Raw genomic sequence first — 14,798 nt, 5'->3', positions numbered from 1 at the left:
TGATTAAGCCTGGGAATGTTGTTGGATGTAAAATGGTCTCAAAGGATGTTATTGCTGAATTATGGGAGTTCTACAACCAGAAAAAAATTGAGGAAGACACAGTTCTACGCCGGCAAGCACTGAGGAACATAGTGTCAATGCTAGGGAGCTTGATTTAGATAGTTTGGGTTTTGGATTGTCAGAAAAAGATGCTCAAAGAATTGATGAAATTTCAAATTCAACTCCAATGGCAGCAGCTAGAGGGGGGCAAGTTCTATGAGAGGTCCAATAGACTTATTTATGAAAAGACCCGAAACTGCCATTGCAAGAAACAAGAAGGAGAAATTGAGGCAACAGAATATCAAGGAAGCATGTAATAAGGAAGCGGTTCGTAGAGTTCATCGATACATAGTCCGGTGGTTCTACCAAGCTGGGATTCCATTGAATCCAGTGAGGTTGAAGAGCTTTCAAGAAATGTTGTGGACTGTTGGAAGCTTTGGTCCTAATTTACCTGCTCCCACTTATTATGCTCTAAGGGTTCCACTCCTTAATGAGGAATTAGAATACACCAAAGACTTGTTGAAGAGTCATAAGAAACAATGGGAAAAGTATGGCTGCTCTATTATGTCAGATGCTTGGACGGATAAGAGACAACGGAGCATTATCAATTTTCTTGTAAACTCTCCTGCTAGGACAATGTTTTTGAAGTCTATTGATGCCTCTGATTATGTGAAGATGGGTGAAAAAATGTTTGAACTTCTTGATGGTATTGTTGAGGAAATTGGGGAGCAAAATGTTGTTCAAGTTGTAACTGACAACAGGAGCAACTATGTTCTAGCCGGTAAGTTGCTGATGGAGAAAAGACCGAATTTGTTTTGGACCCCGTGTGCTGCCCATTGTTTGGATTTGATACTTGAAGACATTGGGAAGTTACCATTAATCCAAAAAACCATAAAAAGTGTCATTTCTTTGGTTAGCTTCACTTATAGCCACTCTAGCACTTTATCCATGTTGAGACAATTCACAAATGGCAAGGAATTGGTGAGGCATGCAGTCACCCGATTTGCCACTTCATTTCTCTCTTTGGAAAGGCTTTATAAAGAGAAAGAAAATCTAAGAAGAATGTTCACTTCAGATGAGTGGGTAAGGAATAAGTTGTCAAGGGAGGCAAAGGGGAGGGAGGCAACAAAGATTATTATTAGGCCCTCCTTTTGGAATCATGTCAAGTACACCCTTAAGATCATGGGGCCTCTTGTTCGGGTGCTTCGACTTGTTGATGGGGAGAAGAAGCCGCCAATGGGTTATATATATGAAGCAATGGAGAAGGCAAAGGAATGCATCATGAAAACATTTTCTAATGATGTGAGCAAATATTCTGAAGTTTTTAAAATCGTTGACAACAGATGGAATTGCAAACTTCATCGTCCGTTGCATGCAGCTGGTCATTTTCTGAATCCGGAGTTGTTTTATGATAATCCTCGTATCGAATTGGATTTAGAAGTTACAAAGGGATAGTTTGAGTGCATCACTAGATTGGTGTCAAGTATAGCTGCGCAAGAGAAGATATTGGAGGAGCAAGCACTATATAAGGCCGGCTATGGACTTTTTGGATCATCCTTTGCAAAATCTCAGAGGAAAAAGCTTTCACCCGGTAAGATTGTTATAAATTTTACAAAGCTTTATAAATTTAGTTCGATTAAAGGCTTAGACAAATTTATTTTAATTTTATAGCATTTTGGTGGCGGACATATGGGCATGAAACTTCGAACATGCGAGACCTTACTATCAAGATCTTGAGCTTGACTTGTAGTGCTTCTGAATGTGAGCGCAATTGGAGTATATTTGAGCATATTCATACTAAGAAAAGAAATAGGCTTGATCATGAAAGGATGGAGAGTTTGGTCTTCATAAAGTATAACCAACAACTCTCGAGAGGTACAACCTTAAAGATGAAGTTGACCCTATTGCACTCAATGACATTGATGAGTGTAATGAGTGGTTAGTGGGAGAAATTGGGACTGCCACCTTTCGAGATGATGATAATATGGATGATGATACTGATTTGGTTCATCAAGATGACAACACTTTGAGTTGGAACCTTGTTTTTGAAGCAATGGGAGGACATGAGCCTACGACATATACTAGAAGACAACAAAATAGAAAAAGAAAAGAACCTGCAACTGCAAGAGGTGGTGCAAAGGGTGGACCAAGTGGGTTTAAGGCTTCAAAAAAAGAAAAAGGAAAAGCAGTAATTGTGGAAGAGGAAGAAGAACCAGAATTTGAAGATGAAGAGGATTCTGAAAATAAAGAAGAACAAGAAGAGGAGATTCAATTCAATAATACTGAATCAGAGGATGATGAAGGGGTAGAGGGACACGATAATAATCGTGTTAATTTGGATGAATTTGATGAGAGCTAGAATGTAGATGGTTTATAGTTTTTATGTTTTATGTCTTCTATTTTATGGCTTGTTTATGACTTTTGAGTTATGATTTGAACTTGATGTTATATTTATTTGCTAAATTTGCTACTATATTTGCTATATTAATTAGATGTTTTATGACTAGAAAGTTGCTTATATAGATAGATTTTATAGTTTATTATATTTGTAATTTTTCTGCATATTTTTTTGTACATATATGTGGATTTTAGGTAATTTCGCCATTTCCGCCATTTTTTGCAACGCCATCCGCTATAACTTTATGGCGGATTTTTGGCTCACCGCCATTAGCCGCCATCCGCAATAAAAAACTATGATTGTTATATTTTTATTATTATTTTTATGAAATTGGAATAACTGTTAGTAGTATTATATGCATTTTGATTTTTGTTAGTTATAAATGTTGATTTTTAAAATTGTTTCTGAATTTTTAATGGATAATTTTTTATATAAAATTATAAAATTTTGAATTTTATCAATTTAAAAAATATTGAATTTAAATATTTAAAAGTATATATTAAATTTTTAATAATTTTATTTTATATTTAATTAAACTGGTTGAATTTTAGTTGAACTTTTGAACCATTAAACTAGTTATTTTACCGGTTTGTTGACCAATTCAGTTCTCGCAACCTTGATAAAAACTCACAAACTATATCAAAACTTGTTAAAATTACTAGTCAACATATCTAGTTACTCTTTATCCAACATACATTTGTGATCTCAATCTTTTAATACACTACTATCATTATATCAATAATCTAACTACTATTTGAAATTTAAAGATTCTAATAATTCTAATACTCAAGTTATAAGCGATTTAATATCACTAACAATGATTTAACATACTATTACTCCTAAATAAATATTATAATAATTCTAATAATCAAATTCTAACCGATTTAGTATCACTAACAATAATTTACTTTTTCAAGAAAATAAAAAAAATATTTACTAACATCTTCAAGTACGATACCAGCAATATTACTACAAGAAAAACACTCATTCAACCACACTTTTTTTAAGTTACATTTGAAAAACGTAATCTATTCCTGGAATAGACTACGTTTTTTTCCATATTTCCTTTTTTAAGGAGAATAAAAAACACATTTGTAACATCATTTGAAAAGTGTCTCCTTAAATATTATAAATATCACTTATAAAATGTAGCCTTATCTTAAGAATTATATATTCACTTTTTACCACAAAAAAAAAAACTTTTGAAGGATAAGCTATTTGTCAAGTTTCAGGTGTGCTTTAAAAAATAGAGAAAAACCCAAATCAGCCCTTGACAATTACCTCGAAAGACAACGAGGTCCCTAACAAAAAAAAAAAATCCCAACCCGGCCCCTGACAATTACTTCGAAAGGACAACGAGGCCCCTGTGCCAAAAAAAAAATCAATGTTATTTTTTTTAGCACAGGAACTAATCAGTCCCAAAAAAAATTATCAGGGGCCGGATTAGGTGTTTTTTTTCTTGGGGGCCTCGTTGCCCTTTCGAGATAATTGTCAAGGGTCGGATGAGGTATTCACTCTAAAAAATATTACCTAATAGGACTAAATAAGTAAATATACACCAACACTTTGTAAATTTTTATCCCCTTTTCACCATGTTAATACACTTAAACGTGACCTGGCCTCCTTTCTCCATTTTCCCCTTTTCCCCTTCGCGCGCCATTGAGCTTCACCAAAAAATCAGAGAAAGCTCACTCTCACGCCGTCACTCGTCACCCTCACGCCGGTGCCTCTTCCCCACGCCGTCACTCGTCACCCTCACGCCGTCACCGTCGCCCCTCTTCCCCACTTCCCACTCACCACTCACGCACACCACTTCGCCACTGGAGAATCGTCGCTCCTCTTCATCCTTCTGCTCTGGCTGTCACTTCGAGCTCACCATCGGGAAGATCTGCACTCAGCATCGTCCTCTCTTCGCTCACCGTCGTCGAGAAGGTATGTATTCACCTTCATTTGGTTCTAAAATTTGAGAGGGTTCCGATTTTAGGGTTCTGATTTGATTCACCTTTGCTTATCAGCTTGCATTGTTTGATTTGATAAGGGTGTTCTCAAGAACAGGGCTATTATAATGGCATGTGTGTGCAACAGTGCTACTCTGCGAATTTGCTTCAACTTGCGTTTTGCTTACTCTGGTTTGTGCATGCCTTCAATTTTGGTTCTTATGATTTTCTGTTTTAAGCAGTGTGCGTGCGTGTGTGTTCAGCTGCTTGAAAATGAAATCATTAGTTGGTGTTTATTCATTTCTGTTCTGTTCTATTCTGAATAGTTAACAAATTCCGTAAACGCAGGTCAGTGATGTATAGTTCTGAAATTTGGGAGGTTTAAGGTTCCAATTTTAGGCTTTTTAATTTGGGGGTTCTGAAATTTAAGAATGTGCATATAATATGTAGATATCTCAAACGGTGTAGAAATTATATCGAAGCACCTGATGCTAGCGTTTGGGAAATATCAGGTTTTATTCTGACGTTCGTCTTTTGATTGCAATGACAATACACAGTTGTGATTTCTTGTTCTAAACCTTAGAGACAAAATATCAGAATTGTATATGATGCCATTGGAACTCTAGCTGAAGCTGTTGCTGGGAAGTTGAATCAGGTATGTTATTTTTAATAGCTTCCCATGGAAGGTTTCCAAATCGAGATTGTCTTTCTTTATCTTGACGGTTAATCTTCCATTCAATTCATATTCATCTTTCCCTTTTGCGAGCACTGTTAATCGTGCAGAAGGTTCCATCCTTCAAGTTTTTTGGGTGGGAGAAAAAAAAAAACTGATGTTCAAAGAGAAATATAGGTGAAGCTTGTAAATCAGCAGTGTTATTGTAGTTTAATACTTGGTGCAGGAATGTGATTTCAAGTTATTGGAATTGTTGACTGTCCTTAAGTTGGTCCTCAATTAATCATCTCTCACTTGTGCCGATACCCTTTTATGTGTTGGAATTCCTTTTTTTTTTTGGGTACAATTTTAATATAGTTTGGTTCTTTTAAGTAATTTGTGCCATCTCAACAGCATTCTCATGTTTCATAAGATGCTGTTAGCTATAACTTTAGGGAGAAAATAAATACATTTGAAGTTTGAATGAATAAATTAAGATGGTATAATTTCTCTCGGTGATTTGATGATGACTTGTAGAAGACTTAGAAAAGTATCATTAAAGAGAGTAGACCTAATTAAGATGGTATAATTTCTCTCTCGGTACTAATGTACTATGTTATCTATACAGGAAATTTCTAAGGTTAAAGAGGCTATTTCAATAGCAAATAATGCATGCTGGGCTCTTGGAGAACTTGCAGTTAAGGTATGTTAATGTTATGTGCTGCACTCTGATTAAATTTTGTAGAACTGTATTGTGGCTGGAATCTAATTGGCTTAGTCAGAGTTATGTGTATAATGTAGTTTTAAACTGTTAGTTTCAAAAGCCAATTAGGACAAATGGCTCTGCTCTTTGTGATTGCTATTTGGCTGTTATCTTTTAATTTTTCACTTATGTATTTTTGTCTTATGAAATTTTATAACAATATGATTATTTTAGTTCTGGAGAGGATTTCAATTTATTTATATATTTAATTGGCATCTTTTAGATGGTTGGGATTTCTCTGTGAACAAGAATTTGATGTATTAAGTATTAACTGGAAAGAAGAGACAAAGCTATGCAAGGTTTACAACTCCGTCCAACCGATAAATTCGATTTGGGTCATCTTCTATTTCCGCAGTATCAATCTTGTAGTATAGCTTAGCTTGCCTTACTTTCTGAATTTTTCGTTTTTGTGGGGTATGGTGTGTAGATTGGTAATTCGTATCAAGCGATTCCGAATTCTATGTATAGGGATAACACAAGTAAATCGAATGAGATTGTATAGCTTTACATTAGAGCTCGAGTACTACTAAATCGAATCAGCATGTATCGATTTAGTATATGTAATTCAAATTTGTCCAATTCGATTTACTATGTACAAAAACCATGAGCTAAATCAAAATCCACTAATTTGGTTTACTATGGGTGGTCTGAAATCATGTGGATAGTTTAGTAAATCGAAGCTACCTACTTTGAATTACCTAAACCCTAATAATTTGATACAACTTAATTCGATTTACTACTATAATTTATAATTCAAATTAGGTTAATTCGATTTATATAGTAACATGCGTGGATCCCCGTAACATTTTTAATTTTGGATGATTCATACAATATTGAATTGCTTTTGATTTATACAGTGTTTTATCCTAAATGTAAATGCTTAAAATGTTAAATTTTGATTAATTTTTTACAAGTATGACCAAAAAAAGATATTTTTATTCAAAATTTGGTGATTTTATATTAAATATATTTTTTTGTAATTTTTTTAACCGATCTAATTAAAAAGGCTAAAAAATTTTGATATGAAAGCAAAATGAGTGATATATTTTAACATGGTAATTTTTGGTGTTTTTTAAAATTGTGGGAGTACACAAATTGGACTCTCCGATTTATGTTTAAAAAGTTGAAAAAAATTCAGAATACACAAATCGGACCCTCCGATTTGTGTTAAAAATTTGAAAAAACTCATAGTACACGACTCAGACCATGCGAGTTCTTTGGTCATGAAATTTTGCTTCACAAATCGCATGGTCCGATTTGCAACTTATGGAATTTGAAATCTGAAATTTTGAAATCTGAAATGTGGAATTCGGACTCTCCTTTTTTTTATTCTGAGTAATTTTTTTTTTACATTTTGAGAGACAAGTCGTAGGGTCCGAATTCTGCTTCCTCTGATCCCACAACGAGGTGAAACACCCCCAAGTCCAACACTTCTTTTACTTCCATATTCAAATTGAAAACCGGTTTACTAACTACAAAAAATAAATTGTTATTTGTATATAAAAAATGGTACTCTCTGTCTCTACAAAAAAAACTAAAAACCTAACACTGCCAAGTTCCTAGATAATTACTTAAAAGTAAAAGCTGATATTAATATATATTTATTTGTCTAGTTAGTGGTATATTAAAACAGAATTAAAAATACTAAAATAGTGTCTAAATTTATTTGTCTAATATTACATCAACTTAAATGACTAATTCATACCATTTAAATACAATCTTTTATCTTTATATTTAATTTGTAAATAAAATTATATAATAATTATTAAAAAAATTAAAAAATATATTTTATTATTAAGAATTTAAGACTATTTAATAATCTAAACCTGGTTGAACCGTCGAATTCTTGGCCGTATTTTATTTATGTTCGTTTTCTTTGCTTTTCTTGGTTGTATATTAACCCAAGACGAAATAAAGCAAGGAAAGAATCCACAAAATTCAAATTCAATATCTACCTTGTACTCAAAATAAAGAATCGTTTATTTTTTCCCCAGCCAAAAAAACTAATCATATCCTAAAGCAAGATCTACAAGAATTCAAAACTTCCAAATTCAATTTTACGGTGCTTATGAACTGATGATTAAGTACATTTTTGGGCACCATTATTTTGTTAAAAAATTTTTTTTTATTATTTTTTTTTATTTTTTAACGTGTTTGGCAAATTTATAGTAGTAAAAGTAAAAGTACTAGTAAAATAAAAAAAAAATCTTTTTTGAAAAGCTGTAATTTACATCTTTTTTTAAAAGATCTTTTTTCCTTAAAAAAAAAGATGTTTTTTATGTAATAAATAAATAAAAAAGTACTTTTATATTGTTATACCCAAATATAATTGATTGATAAGAAGACCTTTTTACATGAGATATCCAAACATAAAATTATTTTTACTTCTCTATAAGATCTTTTAAAAAAAGATAACTCGAAAAAGATCTTTTCTTAAAATCTCACCCAAACAAGCCCTAAATTTTATCTAATTTATCTTTTATAATAAATTTTATATCTTTAAAAATTATCTATTTTTATACTTTTAAATTAAACAACACCTTTCAACCAATAAATTAATCACCAAACTACAATTTGCAACAACAAACACAACACGGGCAAGTCACCCTATATAAACCCCACACATACATACATACAGTAGAAGGCGCACATTATTCATCACCAAAAAAAAAAGGTTCCAATATTCACCAGAAATTGTGAGCTAAGCAAAAAAGGAAGAATGAAACTAAAGGAAAAAGAGTTCGCAGTGAACCAAATGGGAAGAGTGATCATAATCCCTGAAGAATCCGACGACCTATGGATCCTCTACAACATCATCAACCCCGGCGATTACGTCACATCCGATACCTCCCGGAAGGTCCACCACCAACTCCACGACGGCAAGAACACCACCGCTTCACGCGTCAGGCTCTCCGTCCACCTCAAGGTCACCGGCCGCGACTTCGACAAGGACTCTTCCACCCTTCGCGTCACCGGACGCAACCTCGAGCCCAACGGTTACGTCGCCGTCGGATCCTTCCACACCCTCACGTTGGAGTGCAACAAACCCTTCGAGCTCCACAAGAAGATCTGGAAGCACGACGTCGTCGAGGCTCTCCAGGAACGAGAGAACCACGAAGTTTGTCCCGACGCGGAACTCGCAGTAACTCTCTTTCAACAAGACCATGCTGAGATTTATCTGATTGGAAAAGGCGTAACTGCCATGGTTTCCAAGGTTGAAACCTCTTCTTCCGGGACCGCAGGAAGAAAGTCTTCATCTTCATCTCCTTCTTCAAACACTAAGAACGTGTTCTTCCGCGAGGTTTTCTCGGCGTTCATAAAGCACGTGGATCTGAACAAGGTTAAGAACACTGTGATTGCAAGCGAGGATTTGAAAAAGGACAAGTTTCGAAGGTTTATGATATCGGAGGCAAAGAGGATGAAGATGAGAAGCGTAGAAGAAAACATAGGAAGGATCGTGGTGGCTGCTGGTGGTGGTTGCAACGGCGATTTAAAGGATCTTTTGGGAGAAAGCACCGTGATGGACCTTATGAAGGACAGCAAGGTAGGGTTGCAGATTAGGGCACTGAGGAAGGTTTGGGACATGGTTTCGAGTGACTCGGATCGCGCTTGCTACGGACTGAAGAGCGTGGAGAATGCTCAGGAGATGGGAGCCATTGAAACGCTTCTGATAAGTGATGAGCTGTATCGGAATGATGAGGTTGCCACAAGGAAGAGGTACGATTGTTTGGTGAAGGCGGTTAAGAATAGTGGTGGGGACGCTTTGGTGTACTCTTCCATGCATGTTCTGGCAGAGCAGTTGCAGCAACTCACCGGTGTTGCTGCTATTCTCAGGTTCCCGTTGCCTGCTTTTGATGATGATGCTTATTAGAGCAAGGTTTTATAATTTCTCTTAATTAATTGTCTAGCTTGATTAATTATCATAATTTAACTTGATTATTTATATAGTTATATACGATATTTAATTAAAATCAGTAAAAATAATCAATCATTAATATATAATATATATTAAAATATAAAAATATATTAAATTATATATATCTATACATAAATATATTAATTGGTGATTTAATTTGTTGTACAAAGAATATTCTTATTAAAAAAAATATTATAGTAACTTTTAGGAAAGTTCATTATTTTTTCGATCACTAAAAGAATCATCATTTTTTTTGCATCAATATCAAATTTAACAAAAAAATACCCAAATGCCATGTTTGTCACCGTCGCGATACCATCTCAAGATAAAAGACCCTACTAATATAAAAACTTTAGATTTTTTTGCATCAATGATCTTATTTTTAAAAGAAACCTTGGATGACTTTTCTAAACACTTTAAAAAAGAACCCTCCTTAATACGAGATACATACTCTCTCCTCTCTCTTTTTCTCATTCTTTCTGAGTACGGAGTACATTTAAAATTTATCTTTTATTTTATAAATTATTATTTTATTATTCATCATTTATATTTTTGTTATTATATATTTATATTATTAATAATTAAAAACAATAAAAAAAATAAAACTTTCATTAATAATAACCTTAATTTTACTCTATAAATACGATCATGGGGTCCTTCAACTAATTTGACCTCCATTCATGATAACCTTAATTTTACTCTATGAATATGATCATGGAGTCCTTCAACTAATTTGGTTTTTGAAATTCAAACTTATATTATAAAATTAAGATTTAACATTAAACATAGAACGAAGGAAAAAAAATAATGTGAATTAACGAGATTTTTTACATTGTTATTCGTTGTTTTGATTTTTTCGATGCATAGACGATATGAAAATCGTGTTTGCGTTTAATCCAATCGATTTAATGTGATATCAATCTATTAGTAAATAACAATTAGGATCAGTTAATGGATTGCAAACTCATATTAATCAATTTAACAGATAAACAAATTGACTGTGTTTTAATAAAATCGATTGAAATAGTGAAAGCTACATGTTTCTTCTATTCCAATTTACTTGGTCAATCGATTTTTTAAAAAAAAAATTATTTTGATGTTTGACAATCTAAAAAAATCAGCACAATTTTAAACCCTAATTTTTTTTTTTAATTTGAAAATTCACGTAGAGTTAAGGCATATCATAATCAACAATTCTAATATTATTTGAATAATTTGGCCGTCTACAAATCGATTTGTCAAACATACACATCGATTTATTATCATTAAATTTTTTAATATGAAATTTAAAGATGGCGAGAATAATAAAGCAAAACCATTGTTAAGTGAGAAAATCAATTTTTATCCGTATCCAATCGATTTTTTATGAATACTAATCGATTGGTAATGCAATTAAGAATGAAAATATGGATTTTATTTCGTATCCAATGGATTGAATTTGGATAACATTCCATTGGAATGCTCACGGGACTATATATTGTGCACTTAATCTCCATATTCAAACTTTCAGTTTTCGAAACAAAAACCTTCATGGATGCAAAATCTCTCTTCTCTGTCTAAAAACAAAAAATTTCTCTCTTCAGTTTCTCTTATTTCATCAACACACTCACTCCAAGCTACATACATATTATTGATCTTTATCAAAATTTCTACAAAACTCACTGAACCAATATTTCTAAAATGAACAGAATTAAAAATGCAAAGAGACTTAGGATTGAGAGTAAAAATTCTGTAGCGACGCAATTTGTTGCTTCAGTCCATTACATGACAAAGTGGCTGTCGTCTCAAAAAGTATTGAAAAATTATGTGAAGAACGAATCAAGGAAGATTGTTCCTCCCAAATACATGAAGGATGATTACATTCATGGCAGAAATTATGATTTAGTCTAGAAGCATCTTTGCAAACACAACACTTGATTGATTTTGTGCAAATTAACAATGAATCTTATTCCTATTTGGTTAGAGCTATTTATATACTTTAAAGTATGTTGTTTCTGAAGTTGATGAAGAGGATGAGAATGAAGAAGTCATGCCAATGATTGAGTTTCATTTAGAGTTATGACATTATAGAATTATTTTGAACAATGGAATTTCCTTTAGTTTATCATGGGATAAAATTTACGAGAGAAATTACAGCAGCAGATGAGGAATGAGATGAATATAATAGGTTGATTGGTTGAGTCAACAGAATGAGGAGCCACATATTGATCCTAAAATTAATATAAGTTGTAATGATTTGAACAATGAGTAGCGTATTTTAATGTATTTGTTCTGTTACGAATTGATTCCAATGAAGCATAATCACGGAACTTTGTCTAATGAAGATATTATGGTGCTTGGGCTATGATGATCGAAAAGGAAATAAATTGACCTTATTTTATGGTTAATCATATGCTTGAAATGAAGAGAGGCAAGTCAAGTATCAATTTAGGATATGCTTGTCAATGGACTAAGATATTCAAATATCTTAGAATTGTCTTAAGTGAAGAAAAAAGTCTCATCTGAATAATGTTGTCAACATTGATGTAGCACTCTAAGATTGATGGAAAGAAATTCAGATAGCCAGAAACCTCAGGTACAAGCACAACTTCAAGAACTTCCACTACTACTACTGCATCCATCATCAACATAGATAATCCTTTCTCTAAAATAATAATAAAAAAAGACTTAATTGTTTTTGTGAATTAAAGGGGGGCAAAAAGCCCAAAAAAGACAGTTTGACATTCAGTTGTAATCTTATCCGGATTTTGTTTTCATGTTTTTGGAGAAGCCTTTTTATTCATTTTATTTGTCTTGGTGTTTTTATTCATTGAATACTCTTTTGGTTAATAGTCTAGCTAGTTGGGCTGATGTTGGCTCTTTTTTTTTTTTGGTCTTGGGCTCCTTTTATGTTGGCTCCTTTAACACATAACATATCGGCTTCTTTTGTAATGTAGCCTTTAGAACTTAAATTCGCAATGAATTAGTCCTTAATTTGTTGGGTTGGAGAATATTGTAGAAAACCTAAAAAAACATCGGTTTCTTTTGTAATGTAGCCTTTAGGTATTGTAAGATCCTTCGCAGATCCACCCTTTCCAACAAAAATTAAAAACCACATGACCCACCGTCCAACAAAAAAAACATGACCCAGAAAAAAGATTTAAAAACCACTCCAAATCCCGGAAATTGTCTCAATCAAAACATGTATTTTTATTGAAAAATAATTATTATTTTATTAACAAAATCAGAACATGTTCAAATCGTTGTGATTTAACTAAGATTGCGGAATCCTAACTTTTGTATGGTAGAAACTCAAATGTAGTTAATTTCATGTAAATATAATAAATATAAGTCGTTAAATAATTTGACAAGTTTGATTAAATTATCATCTAACAGTTCTTAACTATCAATTTCACATGAAGTTAACTGCACCTGAGTTTTCACCATTTTGTATTCAGTTATTATTTATTCGAGTGGTACTAGATTGAAAAAAATGTTTCTGAGTTTCAAAATGTAATCATCACATCAGAGAAATGAACATTAACTGATTTAAGCATGGGATAATTATTATATGCATGAAAATCCTATTAAGTAGGGATAAATATTTATCCCGTGTGGTGTGGTAAGGTAATTTTAAGCAAGGGAATTGTAATTATAAGCAAACAAGTTAATTGTTAGTTTTAAACAGTGGTACCTTTTCGTCTCAAAACAAATATAAGTTTAGGATATAATTATTATTAATTAGATTGGCCAAACTAAAGTCAAAGGCCAAAGTTAACGAAAACAAATGTGATGGTTTCTATGAATATCACCGGATTAATAAGGACTAATGTATATCTATGAATACATTTTTTTTTAATTTATAATTATAGTTTGAAAATATATGACAAAAAAAAAGATAATATGCATATCAAATGGAATTTCAAATAAAAAGAAAATTGCTTCTTTATGATAAAGGTTTAATTGGCAAAAAAGAAATGTGACGAAAATAAAATTTATTTTGACTCATCTCATTTATTTGTAGTAAAAATATGCAATAATTTCTTAAATGTATCATATTATTGACTAGAATTATAGGCATAATTTTGGTGGATATGGATCTTCTAAAGTTTGAATTTCACTCTAGAGAGTAAAATGTGATCTTTTGCCTTTAAATAGTTTCTCTTTCATATTTATTATTGGTCCCACCTATAAAATCAATTGTGAGATATCACACTTTACTCTCTAAAATAAAATTCAAACTTTAGAGGATCCAAATCCAATTTTGGTTTATCTGAATATCTGTATTAAAATAGGGAATATAAGAAAGTAAGAAACTATTCTATATTTCTATATGCGACTTGAATCGTTGTGCAAGCGGCCAAGATTTTAGGTTTAATCAATGAAGTTTGACCAAATTAACACATGCATGTGCAATAATTTCTACCTGTTCTGCTCAGAAACAATAAAATTTTGTAAATTTTGTACACAAAAACATTTGTCATAGATTGTTTGCTGTTTTTTCATCCTCTCCGTAGATGTACTAAATTTGTACGCATGTTGTTGGTTGAATATAAAGTTGGTTGAAATGAGGGTACGGTGACAAGTAGAAGAAGAAACTAGCCAGAGTCGACGAGTACCTTGTGCATGTGTTGGTTGAACTTTGAGTGCAGTGGTGGTTGTTAGCTCCACGTACCTTCATTCATGTTGCATGCGCCTGACCCTCCAAATCCCATTCATTTGCCTCACCTACCATGCTGAGTAAGCTATCTTTATTTTTTATTAAAAAAAATCATGTTTGTATCATATTTTGCATAAATGTTTTTACTACATTTTTTATAAATTAATTTTAATATTAAAAATAAAAAGATACAAAAAATATTAAGTATGGTTTTAAAAATCAGATCAAACCAGCCAATGCAACCTGGCTAATTGAGAATGAGTGATTAAATCAATTAGATTTAGATAAATTGATTGGCGATGAACCGGTTAAAGAATTAAAAAATTGGTCAAAAAGTTAATTAATTGGTCAATGATACAATTTTTTAATGATTAATCGATTTAAAATAATAAAATTTAAAAATAATTTTTATTAAAAAATATATATTTTAATATAAATATATTATTAAGGAATA

The 14,798-nt window shown here is 32.3% G+C and overlaps 3 protein-coding genes across 3 annotated transcripts; all 3 read left to right on the top strand.

Moving 5' to 3' along the window:
* Positions 280-1,494, top strand: LOC107614882. The gene has a single exon (XM_016317008.1). The coding sequence runs from the start codon at positions 280-282 to the stop codon at positions 1,492-1,494; it is 1,215 nt and encodes a 404-aa protein (XP_016172494.1).
* Positions 4,030-6,426, top strand: LOC107619059. The gene is made up of 4 exons (XM_021110758.1): positions 4,030-4,369; positions 4,476-4,566; positions 5,655-5,729; positions 6,013-6,426. Exons 1-3 carry the CDS (start codon positions 4,030-4,032, stop codon positions 5,686-5,688), a joined length of 465 nt encoding a protein of 154 aa, XP_020966417.1. The 3' UTR covers positions 5,689-5,729; positions 6,013-6,426.
* Positions 8,405-9,764, top strand: LOC107619058 (protein PELOTA 1-like). Its single transcript, XM_016321265.2, has one exon. It carries the CDS (start codon positions 8,509-8,511, stop codon positions 9,658-9,660), a length of 1,152 nt encoding a protein of 383 aa, XP_016176751.1. The 5' UTR covers positions 8,405-8,508; the 3' UTR covers positions 9,661-9,764.

Source organism: Arachis ipaensis, chromosome B09, assembly GCF_000816755.2.
Source record: "Arachis ipaensis cultivar K30076 chromosome B09, Araip1.1, whole genome shotgun sequence".
Lineage (NCBI taxonomy): Eukaryota > Viridiplantae > Streptophyta > Magnoliopsida > Fabales > Fabaceae > Arachis > Arachis ipaensis.
Note: the sequence above shows the minus strand (reverse complement) of the source record. Positions and strands in the feature narration are given on the sequence as shown.